Below are 12,880 nucleotides of genomic sequence, written 5' to 3' on the forward strand. Positions count from 1 at the left end.
AAAGATAACTGATGGATAGGTGTGCTCCAAGGCTCAAGGCTGGGAAATCTTCTGTTTTACTAAATACTAGGTATTAAAATAAAAATTATAAAGGTTTGAAAAGTCATTTGTGGTTATGAAACTGATAAATTCAAAAGATGGTCATTTGGTCTGACCACTTTTTATTGCCAATAGCAAAGAATTTCCCTACATTTTATAATTTATTCATCATTTAATTTCTCTGTGGGACCAAAAGTATTTTTAAATTGAATAAAATTTGAAGCATCAATTCACATCTCTAGTCAGACACATAAATAATTTGCTTTAATATAAAAACTCCATACCATTTCACTGAAAAGGTTTCAAGTGTAAATGAAAAAGCTTATTATGCTTTGAAATAACCTGGCTTGAAAAATTTAAATTAGTTTTTTTGTAAAGTTTATTTTGTTTATTGTGAACTGAAGTTATTTAAATAAACTGCCATATTTCAACAGGCACCTGTGAAAAACTGGCTAAGGATGAACAGATTGGCAAATGAATGGAGAGACGACTAAGACGGATGAACGGATGGATGCATAAATGAATGGATAGAACCAAAAATTAGTCAAATCCTAATAAATTATCAGACACTCAAACACTCTAGGAGTGTTTTTTAGGCAATAATGTCAAGAATCAATGACATAGATGAATAAAAGTCAATTTTATGGTAACTTTGCAAAATTTTATTTAAAAAAACCCAACAAAAATAAAACCTGTTTCCAAAAACACTGCTGTAGTTTTAATTTGTGGCTGCTACACGAAGCTTGAGTAAGTCATCAAATGCCAACAGATTAGTCTCTTCCCACCTGCACAAATCTCTCATCACTTCACAGAACAATTTGCAAGCCAACACTTCCAAGGCGATGCTAGGCCTAACATGTAGCTACTTCTCAGTTCTGTATGTCTTTCACTTGTACTTTTCTTTAACTAGATTTAATGCTTACACTAGGACTTTTGTGCCGTACCAAAGAGAGCAAGCAATGATGGGTCAGCAACTGTTCCAAGGAAATGAGGAGCGAGAGCTTCTTCTTTGTAATATTGGAAGCTGTTTGTCTGAAAAGTAATGGCTTACATTTTCATAAGCCAGTAAAAATGCTGGAATTTCAGGTAATATATCCCTGAGGGAAACACATGAGTCAATTTTCAGCTTTGTTTGAGGAGGAAGGTGGGAAAAAAAAAAAAACTGCTGTGCCTAGAAAGACTTGCCGTAGCGGAATATCTCAAACACGCCGAGGGGGAAAGAAAAAGGAGGAAGATAGGACTCAGAAGGATATGTCGAGCCTTTATCAATCTTACATTAGGAGAATGTTAATCTCATCCCCCAAAAAAGTGAAAATAGAAGAAACTCAGACTCTTCCCCCCCTGGGCTTGCGTTTCAAAATGCTTGTCTCCTTTCAGCCAACTTCAAATCAATTTCAGGCTCCAATGAGATATATATGTAAAACTCTAACAGAGAGCTTTCAATATTTATAGTTACTCAAGAGGCCTTCAGCTTTGTAGCGTTTAAAAAGAGAAATGACAAATTTAAAAGCGATTGTGGGATTTTTTTGTGAACCAAGTCTGACGTGACACAAGCAGAAATCTACCAATTTCCAGCCCCGTGTTAAAAGTTTTACACTTAAAGCTACGTCTTTCAATCTCCACTCTCCCATTGAGCGATGCCAGACGTGTCAACGACTGCCTGCTGCACAGCCTCAAGTACAGAGCCGGGTAAACAAACCAGCTGCTGTTTGAACCGTGCAACTAACAACAATGGTAGATTTTTAGCTGATTGATATTGGCAAATATGCCTGTGCACGTAATGAGTGCTTACGGAGTGGTGGTGATTTAAGTCTAGTGATCAGCAGCTGCTCGAATGCCTGCAGCAAAAACAGGAACAAACTCTGTTCTCAGAAACCAGCAGGAGAACTTTACTTCACACAGAAAGTTCAAGGCAAACCTCACTTTATTTACGGAGTAAAATATTATTTTATATAACGGAGAAGCAAATCAGCCCGACGTTGGTTTCTCAAGTTATTATTAGACTTTGGACCTGAAAGACAGAAAATTGGGGTTTCGACTCACCAGCCATCAACCACACAAACTCATTGTTTTGGCTGTTTATTGTCGCTGCTCGACATTTAGTCCGCTTTCATCCAACTCTAGTTTGTTTGGTTAGAAAGTCAAAATCTCGTCCACCGAAAACCTTCGTCTCTGTTTAGAAGAGACGAAGGTCCTGAAAGGTTCGAATTCAAATTGTCACCTTCCTAAAATAATGGCCTAAGTTTTGTTTGTTGTTGTTTTTTTTTTTGTGCCTAAATTTCAATGTCAAGTTTATTTATTTGGCATTTTTAAAAGTGCACCAAAGTGTATGACACATGAAAAATATAAGCCATCTTCTGGTAGAAAAATTACATTTTAGGACGGTGACTATACATGAACGGCAAACGGACAGGAAACCTCTCCAAAAGCAGGAAGTGGATTATAGTGCAGTGCATTCTGGGTAAAAACAACCAAAGCAAGTGCAAAGGTCTAAGAGAAATGACTTGTGCTCTTTTACCAAAGACAAAAGAAAAATCCTAAAACTGCTAAAATCTGACACCACTCCATTTTTGTTTACATTTTCTAAAGAAGGAAGTTGCACTCAGTGTCTTCAGTGATTCTTCGTGTAGCGCCCCCACAGGCGAGGAGGGAAACTGGTTTTTCCATTAGTTTGTTTTGTTTGACTCAGTGCAGTGAGAAAAAGATCCACTGCAGCTGAAAATGTAACAAATGTTGCAGTTCTGGTCCCAAATTGAACCAAATCTACCAGACAATCAGGTGTGAAAACAACATAAGATTGGCAACCAATTAACTAACTCAACTTGCAATGAATCACTTGAGTCTATTAAGATCCACGCGATAGAAGCTCGTAAGCTTGAGCAGATAATAAAAGCCGACAGCAGTATTGAGGGCAGCTGCACTTCAAACAGAGGGACACTTCTACCACATGCCAGCAGACAGATCAGAAAACAAACAAAATGCCGCGGTACACAGAGCACACATGCATGGGGCTCACAAACAAAAGCGTGAAGCATCAGAGCGCAGGCCAAGGACTTGTACGCTTAAATAATTGAGGACCTCTGCGATGCCTCTCGTTCTGTCAGCATGGGTCAGAAGTGAAGAATGGCAGTAGATCAACAGGGGTTGGGTGGGATTATGATGGTTGGGTGGATGTGAGGGACTCGGGGATGAATGCGTGCCTCTCCAGCTCCAGAAGCCCACAGCCCTCCCCAGCTTTAAATGTTAAATGTTTAACAGGGAGGCTCTCAGAAGAGGAGCTTCAAAGAGGTGTTGCTGCTCTGCAGCCGGGCGGAGGGAAGCTTCGAGTGCTCCAACTCTGCCAGGCTGCATGTCTCACTGCAGGATCGTTGGGTTATTCTCCGCTTCTTCATCAGGTGTATCGATTCCCGAAGAGGTGAATGAGTTCACAGACTGCCAGTGTGTTATCGTGATTATATAACAGCTCCTTGATTTACAGGTAAGCTTTTATTCAGCATTAGAGAGAATCTGCAGAGAACATGGATTGATTCTGGACAGACCAACCCAGCCGACGGGTTTCCCCCGTGATCTTTCATCTCCACGGACGAGTGGAAACGATCCCTCAATAGAGGAACTGCAACGCTGCATTAGGGCCATTATAGATAAAAACAACAACACAGAAAACAAACAGGAGTTAATTTTCACCAAAAACTCAAATTTTGAAATTAAAGTCAGAAATTTGCCAGAAAAATTAAAATTTCTGAGTTTGAAATGTGGGAATTTGCTAGAAAAATTACAAAATTTTGAGAACTCGGAAATTTTCTAGAAAAACAAGAAAATTTTTGAGATCTAAGATCTATCTAAGTTGAGATAGATCTTAGATATTTACTAGAAAGAACAAAGAAATTTCTGAGTTTGAAAATTAAAAAATAATAGAAAAAATTCAAAAATTTTGAGATAAGTCTCAGAAATTTTCTAGAAAAAAAGAAAATTTCTCTGAGATTGAAAAGTTTATTTTTCTCTAGAAAAAAAAATTTCAAAATGTTGAAATGAATCTCAGAAATCGCTGTGAAAAAACAAGAACATTTTTGAGTTTGAAAAGAAAAAAAAAATATATAGAAAAAAAATCCTAAATTTCTCAGAAATTGAGAAAAAGTGGAACTTTTCAAAGATTTCCACCTGCACATAATGTTGGCTTGTTGACGTTGTGAACCATCTATTTTATTGGATTACATTATTGGGACTCTTGTTGCTGTGAAAAGAAGTTTTGGTGAAGATAGATGGTTTATGTTGAGAATTTTTAAATTAAGATCGCGTCTATATTTGGAAATAAAACATGTTTAGTGCAGATCTCTGACTGGGGACTTTGGGCTGGATGGGTGCTGCAGGTAGCTGGATTTGGACTTTTACTGGTTTTTTCTCTGGTACCAGTGACATTTACATTCAGCTTGACTTTTTATGTGACTAATTCAGTTTACCACAGAAGAAGCTACATACCTTTTTCTGTGAATGATCCGTACTTTGACGTAACGTTTTGGTTCGGTTCAGCTTTTTTTCTCCACTGTAGCTGTAAAAAACACTTAAGTTTCCTAATAGACCCTGTATTTGTTTGGTACTTATGTGTATCGGTGCGACAGGCAGAAATGGATATTCTTAGTAAGGAAACCTGAAATAAAAACCTTCAACCATCAGTTTGTTCTATTGCATTTCGATTTCACAATCATGGTTCCCCTTAACGTATGGTACAAGAAGCGGTGGGATTTATCCGTTTCTCAGCACAGCCTCTTGTCAGGCTTCTGGTGACTGAAAGGCCGAATTATAGGTAATATTTTCGTACCTTTTTAGGGTTTTCAGGAGGAATTCAGCAGCTGTTTGAAAGGTTTCCACCCGCGTATTACAGCCCATTGGAGGCAGATTAATTCCAAGCACACAAGCCCTCGTATCAAACCACAATTCATTTGTAATGCAATCAAAGAGTGGTACTAGATTCCCTCATGTTTAATGAGTAGACTGTCAGTGAAAAACATCCATCTCATTAAAGGCGGTCGGCCCCTCAGAGTGGAGCTAAATGAGAAGTGACGGAGGATGTGAAACCTGACTCGTTCGGGAGCGAGCGCCGCCGCCTCTCCGTCTGAATCTATCTAGACGATGGGTTTGTTTCCATTGCATAAAAATCATTTGTGCTTGATAAATATTTGGCTCTTTATTGAGAAACCACTTCCTCACACCTCAATCTCCTGGGGATAAATCCATATTTCTGCTTTTCCCTTTCTGTTCCACTGGGAAAAAGACAACATCTTCTTCCCCCAACTGTCTTCGACTCCCGCTTCTCTGGCTGGGCGGCTGGCGACCTTGTGACCCCTTCCCTTTATTCATCCCTGGAACTGAGGCCTGCGGTGAAGCCTCTCTGCCGCCTTTCATCAGCAGCTCACCCTGGGAGAACATTCCCTCAGCGGACCCGGCTTTGTGTTTACGTGGAAATAAAAAGCGACCGGACCGAGTCAGACCAAAAGGTTTCTCTCCAAGGACAAGACGTGTGCAGATTCCTGCTTCTCACTGCAGGGAAAGTTGGCGGCTTGTTCTGGTTCATAATGGACCAAACGGGCATCACCCAAGCTAACAGCGGCATAGCTTCGAGTAATAACATAATGTTTTATATGTGTTTAATATTTTTTATAAAATATTTTATTTCTAAGAATATTTTTGTATTTTGTTTGTAACAATAATTTGATCATCAGAAATGATTAAAAATATTTTTAAAATTTATAATTGTATATCTATTTTCATATTTTATCATAATTTTAACAATAAACTTAATTTGAGTATTTTTAATAATATTTTAGAATAATTTAACAGGTGATACCAGTTTCATAATAGTAATTAGATGATAATTTATAATAGTAACAGTAATGTGAGCAGGGTGGCTCCCGCCGTGTGCAGCAGTGTGTGTGTGTGTGTGTGTGTGTGTGTTGATGATGGTTCTCTATTCGGGTCATTTCAGCTGCAGCTTCAGGTGAAGTTCTGACAAGCCAACACACACAAACAAAAACAAACACCAGTGAGCCGGCATTAACACCTCTGTGGATATCATTGTGATAGAAAGTGGCAGCTCACATCGCACTGAGGCCGCGACGCGAGCTGCTGTGTCCAGGTGATCGCTTCTTAGTTTCTGTTTGAATGAGACCAAAGGAGGCGGGACTCGTCTATAAAGGAGGACAACGCCGTTTCCTTTCCAGCGCTCGTAAGAGACAGGTCGTCGTTATGCCAACGACAAAGAAGCCGATCGCTGATCGATGCGGCCGTAGAAGTAGTGAGCCCGGAGCGAGTCCTATTGCATCCTTCTCCCTCTTTAACTATGTACGGCCTACAACACATTGATTTCTAATGTATCAGCTTATGACAGCTCTTCAATACTGCTGCAGGCAGCCGGGGAGAGGTGAGCCGGGCTGGTGTGTGTGTACACACACCTGACAGGGGAGAGCTGGCATTACGGAGGAGGGCTTGTTGTTGTCCTCCTGACTACTGTCACTGCTAGTCAGGGAGCCGGGAAACAAACTCAGGCCAGTCACAGTGAGCCGGTGTCGGTGTGTGTTCGCCCAGCTGACTCCTGAAACCCCGTTTCCTCCTCGACAATCCCTGCAGAGGCTTCAGTAATGAGGGAACGCTCCTCATAACAAGCTCCGGCACAAGCCTGGTTTCCATATTTTTCCTCCCAAAAGGCTTTATTTATCATGTTAGTGATCAGCAGAAGTGGGTAGAGTACGCCAAAACTTGTACTCAAGTAAGAGTAGCGCTACTTTAAAGGGGATCTTTTATGAAAAACTTGCACATTTTATGCATCCACTTGGGTTTCTACTGCTTTAAAAACAGCCAAAAAGCTTAACATTAAAAAACTAACAGCTTTTTAGCAGTAAGTTCATGTTTATTAGTGTCTGAAAAATGAGCTGTTACAAAAACCTTCGGAATGTCACGTCACAAGGCACTTTCTCGTAACCTAGCAACCCCAGCAGAGTTCTGCCCGTCACCTAGCAACCCCAGCAGCGTTCCGCCCGTCACCTAGCAACCCCAGCAGAGTTCAACCCGTTACCTAGAAGCCCCAGCAGAGTTCCAGCACAGACTGGTTTTAGATCCAAAACATGGATGTGGACTGGTTTCAATCCAAACCAATTTGGATAGCTTCCTAATCTAAATTGGATAGATTAGGAAGCTATCCAGTTCCTAATCTTGAACTGAATAGCTTGAACTTGCTATCTTGAACTGATTTAGGATGCTATCCTAATCAGTTCAAGGAAGCATAATAGGTAGAGATGCCTAATAAAACAACATCGATATCGGCCAATATTAGTAATTATTTAACATACTGGTATCAGCCCAATAAATAAAACTGGGCTGAAATCAAACACTAATTTATTTCCACATTGTTTGTTTTTATTTTCAAAGATGTCAATAAGGTAGAGAAAGATATATATAGAATTATATATCTCGATCCAAATCTTCATATCGGTACATCCCTAATTATCGGAGACCCTTACATAATGCAGCAGTGACTGACAGAGTTGCGTCTCACCTGCAGGAGGCAGCGGTCCTTGAAGACGTAGCCGATTAGCTTGTCCAGGTGCATCAGGCACTGGTGGTATCGGATGTGATGGGTGAGAACCGGGAGCATCATGGCGTGCTGCAGGACGACAGAAACGGGGGAGAAAAACACCCAGGTGAGATCATGTCTTATGAAAGGAGAGTGAAGGGAGCGAGCGAAGGGAGAAATCAATCAGCCGGCCATTATTTATTAAGAGGGGCTCTGCAACAGAGAGATGAAATAATCAAAAAGCCAATTGCTGGAGTGTGAGAAGGAATGACAAGAGGACGGGAAGGGAAATTCACATTTGGACAGGACAGCGGTGGAATCGAAGCCCTCGCTGACAGCCTGACACCCTCAGCTTTGAGCAAACACTGACAGCCCTTCCTGACCCTCATATGAAAGCAAAAAGTTTCAACAAAGTGGAAGGAAAAGTAGCAGAGGAGAGGAAGAGGAGCGGCGGGGCGAGATCTTATGGAGTCATTACCGCGGAGGCTCATCGAGTGTACACACATTAACCCCGGCGCCACCGCGCAGGAGGCGAGGGAGCGCCGCCTGTTTTAATTAGAGCTGCTGGAGGGAGGGGGGGCGAGCGGCGACGCCACGCGGCCCCGGGGCCATTACAGGGGCCACCCCGACACGGTCCCCAGGCCTTGTTAAGCAGCCAATTAAACAAAGTCAGGGCCCCGGTCGTGTGTGCTGCTCCTGACCTGTTCTGATGACTGACTGAGGACAAAGCGAATGCGTGTGTGTGTCTGTGAGTGTGTGTGTGTGTGTGTAGTGAAGGCTTGTTAAAACTGACACTCTGGTAATTAACAAGGTGGGAAAAGATCTGATTTACCTTCACCCATCAGACCAGCAACAGTTTTCATGCAGCTTAGACACGAAAAGCACAAATTGGATCCTTTAAAGGGGAAGTAGTGTGTTTTCCAGGCACATAGTGCCATTTTAAAACACAATAAATTAAATAGTTCATTGTTAATTTAACAACAAATTGTTATTAAATAATTTATAATAAAGTTTGTTACAAATTTATTTATAGCATTTTACAAAAATTCTATAAATATCACATATAACTTATTTCCCGATTTAACGCCTTGAAATTGGGACTCTGTCTCTTTAAAAACTCCTGCTCATTCAAAAGCTCCGCCTTCAGGAAGTCATCTATTAACCCTTTAACGTTTTTACCAGCACTGCTCTGAGAAGCAGCTCCCATAATGACCTCAGCAGGTGACTGCTAATTGCTGCTGGCTAGTCTGAAGGAGCCAACTGGGGGAGGAGCTGCACCTAGAAGGTGGAGCTAGATCCACCCAGGCGTAACTGGGATAAATAAATACAGACTCTGCAATTAACTCAATAAAATTTTTAATTGGGTCCCATCATTAAATTTAACCTGTAACATCATCATCTTGGTTCTTCACACGAATAATACTCTTTATGTGCAGCAAATAGAATTAATTTCTGTAAATATTACAAACGTAAATCAAGAAAAGTTTAGTCTGATTTGATGTCAGATAGGCAGAATAAATGTTTTTTATATATATATTGATATATTATTTTATTTTTAAATGCAATCATAAAAGAGTTTATCTAAATATAAATGACCAGCATTTTGTTTCTTTTTTCATCTCTACATGAGACAAAACAAGCGCACCGAATCCTTTTCTCCTAATTTGTCCTAAACTTATTCTAAATAAAAGGAACATTTATAATTTGAAGTTTCAGAATGAATTAGAAGTTTCTTTGGAGAATAACTGAATTTTTCTCTAATAATTTCACTCATTTCATGGTCATATTCTGTTGCCTTTCCTGAATATTCAGTAAGTTTGTTTATTTAACGTGAATAAGAAGGCCATTCCCTACCAGGCAGCCCATTCACTGCTGCAGGAGGGGAAATAAAAGGCCTGGTTTTAAAATGTGTTTTGGACACTTGATGGCCTTCACAGTGATGTGATAAAGGCTGGAAAAATACGTGGAGATGAATAAAAAAAAAACAAAGATTACTAAAGTAAATCAAAATAAACCCTTTTAGAGCTAAAAAAAGAAAACTAAATAAATAAATAAAAAACCTTGGAGTAGCTGAGAGCTGCTCCTGTAAAGACCCGACGGCTTTCAAAATGAAGAAATTAGGGGTCACTTTTAGCGGCCATCGCTCGTCCATGTCACGCAGTGCTCGGAGTGCAGCGCCGCGGCTCCAACTGAAATTATTCATGAAGCAATTAGTCGCGGCGGTACAGCTTGAAGCAAATATAATTGGACAGCAATTATGGATCGGATTCTTCCCTGGCAGACCTCGCGGGGAGCGGGGTCTGACTCGTGAGGCTACAACTTTCTGTCATTCCTCGCCGAACGTGAGCGGGAGGATCGGCGGCGGGCCGACGGCGCCGCGGACGGTGACGTTACCGGGACGGAGACGGAGAACGGAGCCGCCGCCAGTCATCACCTGAGGCCGGAGTTAGCAGAGCGGACGATGAATTAAAGAGTTTTCAAACTTTTCCAGCACACTTTGAAGAGAAAACAACACAAATGAACTAAAAAGAATAGTTTAAATTCACTACTATATGATATTATTTACTACTGTTAAAAACTGTAATATGTTTACATTTACAGCAGAACAAGGTAAAGATAAAAATGTGCAATTTCAATAACGTTTAAAGCACAAAATAAAAGGCGACCAACAGCTGCGTTTCCTTTAAACATAAAATTGACAAGTTGAAGTTGCAAAATAAATTCACTCAAACTTTGAAATAAGAAAACTCGTGTTTTTGATAAGTTTTTGCATTAGGATGAGGATGAAATGGATGCATTCATTAAGACTGCAATAGAATACATCAACAGGATGCTACTACTGCTGGAAACGCCAAGGAAGAAGACAGGAAGTGCAAGTGATTGGAGGATGATGGTTTGTTTTTCCATCAGAGCTCTCGCAGCGGTTCATAAAAAGTTGTTTATTCCAACGTGTTGAATCCAGAACTCTTCTGCAAAATGGCCGACTAATATTTCCCCAAAACGTTGCGGTCGTAGCCACTCCCAGATAGGCGGGACGATTCCTCTGATGGCTGAATTATGAATACATCTCCTGTAACTGTTTACATTTTTAATGAGTTGTCACATGTGATTTAAATTTAATTTCTTATTTTATGGAAAGAGCCTCTGCAAAATTTAGTTTTTTTAATGCAGTAACTGAGCCATTAAGAATGACAAACTTTCATTTCAACGAAACAATCCAAATAAATCGTGTTAAGCTAAATGACATTTCAGCTCATATTAAATGCTTAAACACAATATCAACAGAGGTTTCTGGAATTTAGCGAATATAAATAATTTTGTTAACACTAACTGACCTAAGACAAGTTTAGCTAGATTTAAATTCAGAAAGTGAGAAAAAAAATGTCATTTTCTGCGTTTTTCTTATAAATGTGCACAAAACTGTAAATATTTCGCTAATGTTGAAAAAAAAAAACGTTTTCAATTGCGTGGTTTTGTTTGTTTATAAGCAAAATGTTACCATTAATGGAAACGGAGCTTGTGTTTCTTTACAAAATGCATAAAAGTTTCTGGTTTAAACTGTAAACATTTTCCAAATTTAGGCTTCTAATCAAATGTTAGATTACACTTTATTACAAAACTGTGCAGATAAAACATCAAACATTTTGAAGGACTTCATACAGAAATCACCCAGTTAAAATTCAAGGATTTTCAAGGATTTCAAGCACCAGTTTGAACTAAACAAAACACACAGCTGTGGAGTTCAGCCCTCATTAGATCTGCTAAATTACAGTCTTATACACGAAGAACTAAATATTCCCCTGAAATAAAGATAAAGACTCAGATAAAAATAAATTCCCGCCGTGTTTCGTTTCTGTCGCTGGTGAAAACGGCGCGATGCGGCGGCGGCTGCATGTAAATAAACTGTCAGGTTGGAGTCGTTGCGTGATGAACGGTGTAAGTGCTGCAGCTCTGCAGGGGTCCACTTTGCTCATACAGACTCTGACACTCGAACGGAGACGCGGCGCGGCGATAGAGGAGAGATCACAGGCAAAGTTTCTGACAGCGTCTGCCTGAGTGGAGCCACAGACACGAGGATGTTCTGGAAGCAATGTCGCATCGCAGAGCTTTTCCTTTTTTCTGTTTCGCTTTGAAATCCAGCTTTCATTCCCATCAGTTACCTTTTTATTAGCAGAGACAGATTGGCAACTCTTTACGTCAGCAGGTGAAATTAGAAAAAGAATCAAAGCTGCACTCATGCAAAACGGACAAAATTACACGAAACAAAAGTTAGAAGTCTCTGATTTTGGGATAATGTTAAGATATTTTATCTACTAACTTTATTGGGTCCAGAGGTGGGAAAAGTATCCAAAAATTATACTTAAGAGTAGCGATACTTTAACATATGTTCATTCAAATAAAAGTAGAAAGTAGCTGTCCGAGAAATGACTCGAGTATTTACTGAGTAAAAGATCAAATTAGCAGTCATTTAATATTTACAAATTGCATAATCAAACAAACCAGAATGTAAAGTTAAGTGGAAATTTTGGGATTTTAAAGAGCAAAATGACAATAATTAATATAAGTAACAAAATTTTAAAAAAATCAGACGAAAGATAATTTTTCCAAATCAGTTTCTTTCAATAAAAAAACTAAGGTAACACTTTATTTGAAGGGGTGTGCATAAGACTGACATGACACTGTCATGAACATGAAGGAGTCTTTAAGAATGTTTATGACGGTTGTCATGAAGTGTCATTCGGTAAATAATGACACTTTTAATGCTAAGTTGCTCTAAAAGTTGCATTAAAAGTCCATTAAAAGTGCCGACTTTGCATGATTTTGTAAAATATGATAATTTAATGCAAAGTTGGCATTTTTAATGCTACAACAATGTTACAATAAATCAATGAGGAATTTTATTAAGAGGAGTTACTCATTAAAACCTTTGCATTTAGAGCCTTACATTTTTGCAAAGGTGTAGCAGAGATCAGATCAGTCAGACTGATTTTACATTTGAATTTTACATGTTAGTGTGTGCTCTGGAATAAATTAAGAAAACACTCATCAGTTTCTCTCATGTTCCTTTTTATAGGTTTACGCTCGAGTAAAATGAATATTGTTCTTTTATTCTGTGAAATAGTAACATGTCTAAGGAATAACATAAATTTAGTATTTATTTGCAGAAAATGAGAAATGGACAAAATAAAAAAGACGCAGCGCTCTCAGACCTCAAATGATGCAAAGTTCATATTAATTTAGAAACAGCCATACTCATGTTTGAACTCAGGAAATATA

The 12,880-nt window shown here is 39.3% G+C and overlaps 1 protein-coding gene across 1 annotated transcript in view; it reads right to left on the reverse strand.

Annotated features, from left to right (window-relative positions):
- drosha (drosha ribonuclease III) overlaps positions 1–12,880 on the reverse strand; it is a 138,795-nt gene that overhangs the window by 83,027 nt on the left and 42,888 nt on the right. The window contains exon 17 of the mRNA XM_015038954.1: positions 7,586–7,693. Within this exon, the coding sequence (XP_014894440.1) occupies positions 7,586–7,693 (108 nt within the window). The remainder of the gene's footprint in view (positions 1–7,585; positions 7,694–12,880) is intronic.

Source organism: Poecilia latipinna, unplaced genomic scaffold, assembly GCF_001443285.1.
Source record: "Poecilia latipinna isolate Pla-1442-1.1 unplaced genomic scaffold, P_latipinna-1.0 Scaffold458, whole genome shotgun sequence".
In the NCBI taxonomy this organism is placed as follows: domain Eukaryota; kingdom Metazoa; phylum Chordata; class Actinopteri; order Cyprinodontiformes; family Poeciliidae; genus Poecilia; species Poecilia latipinna.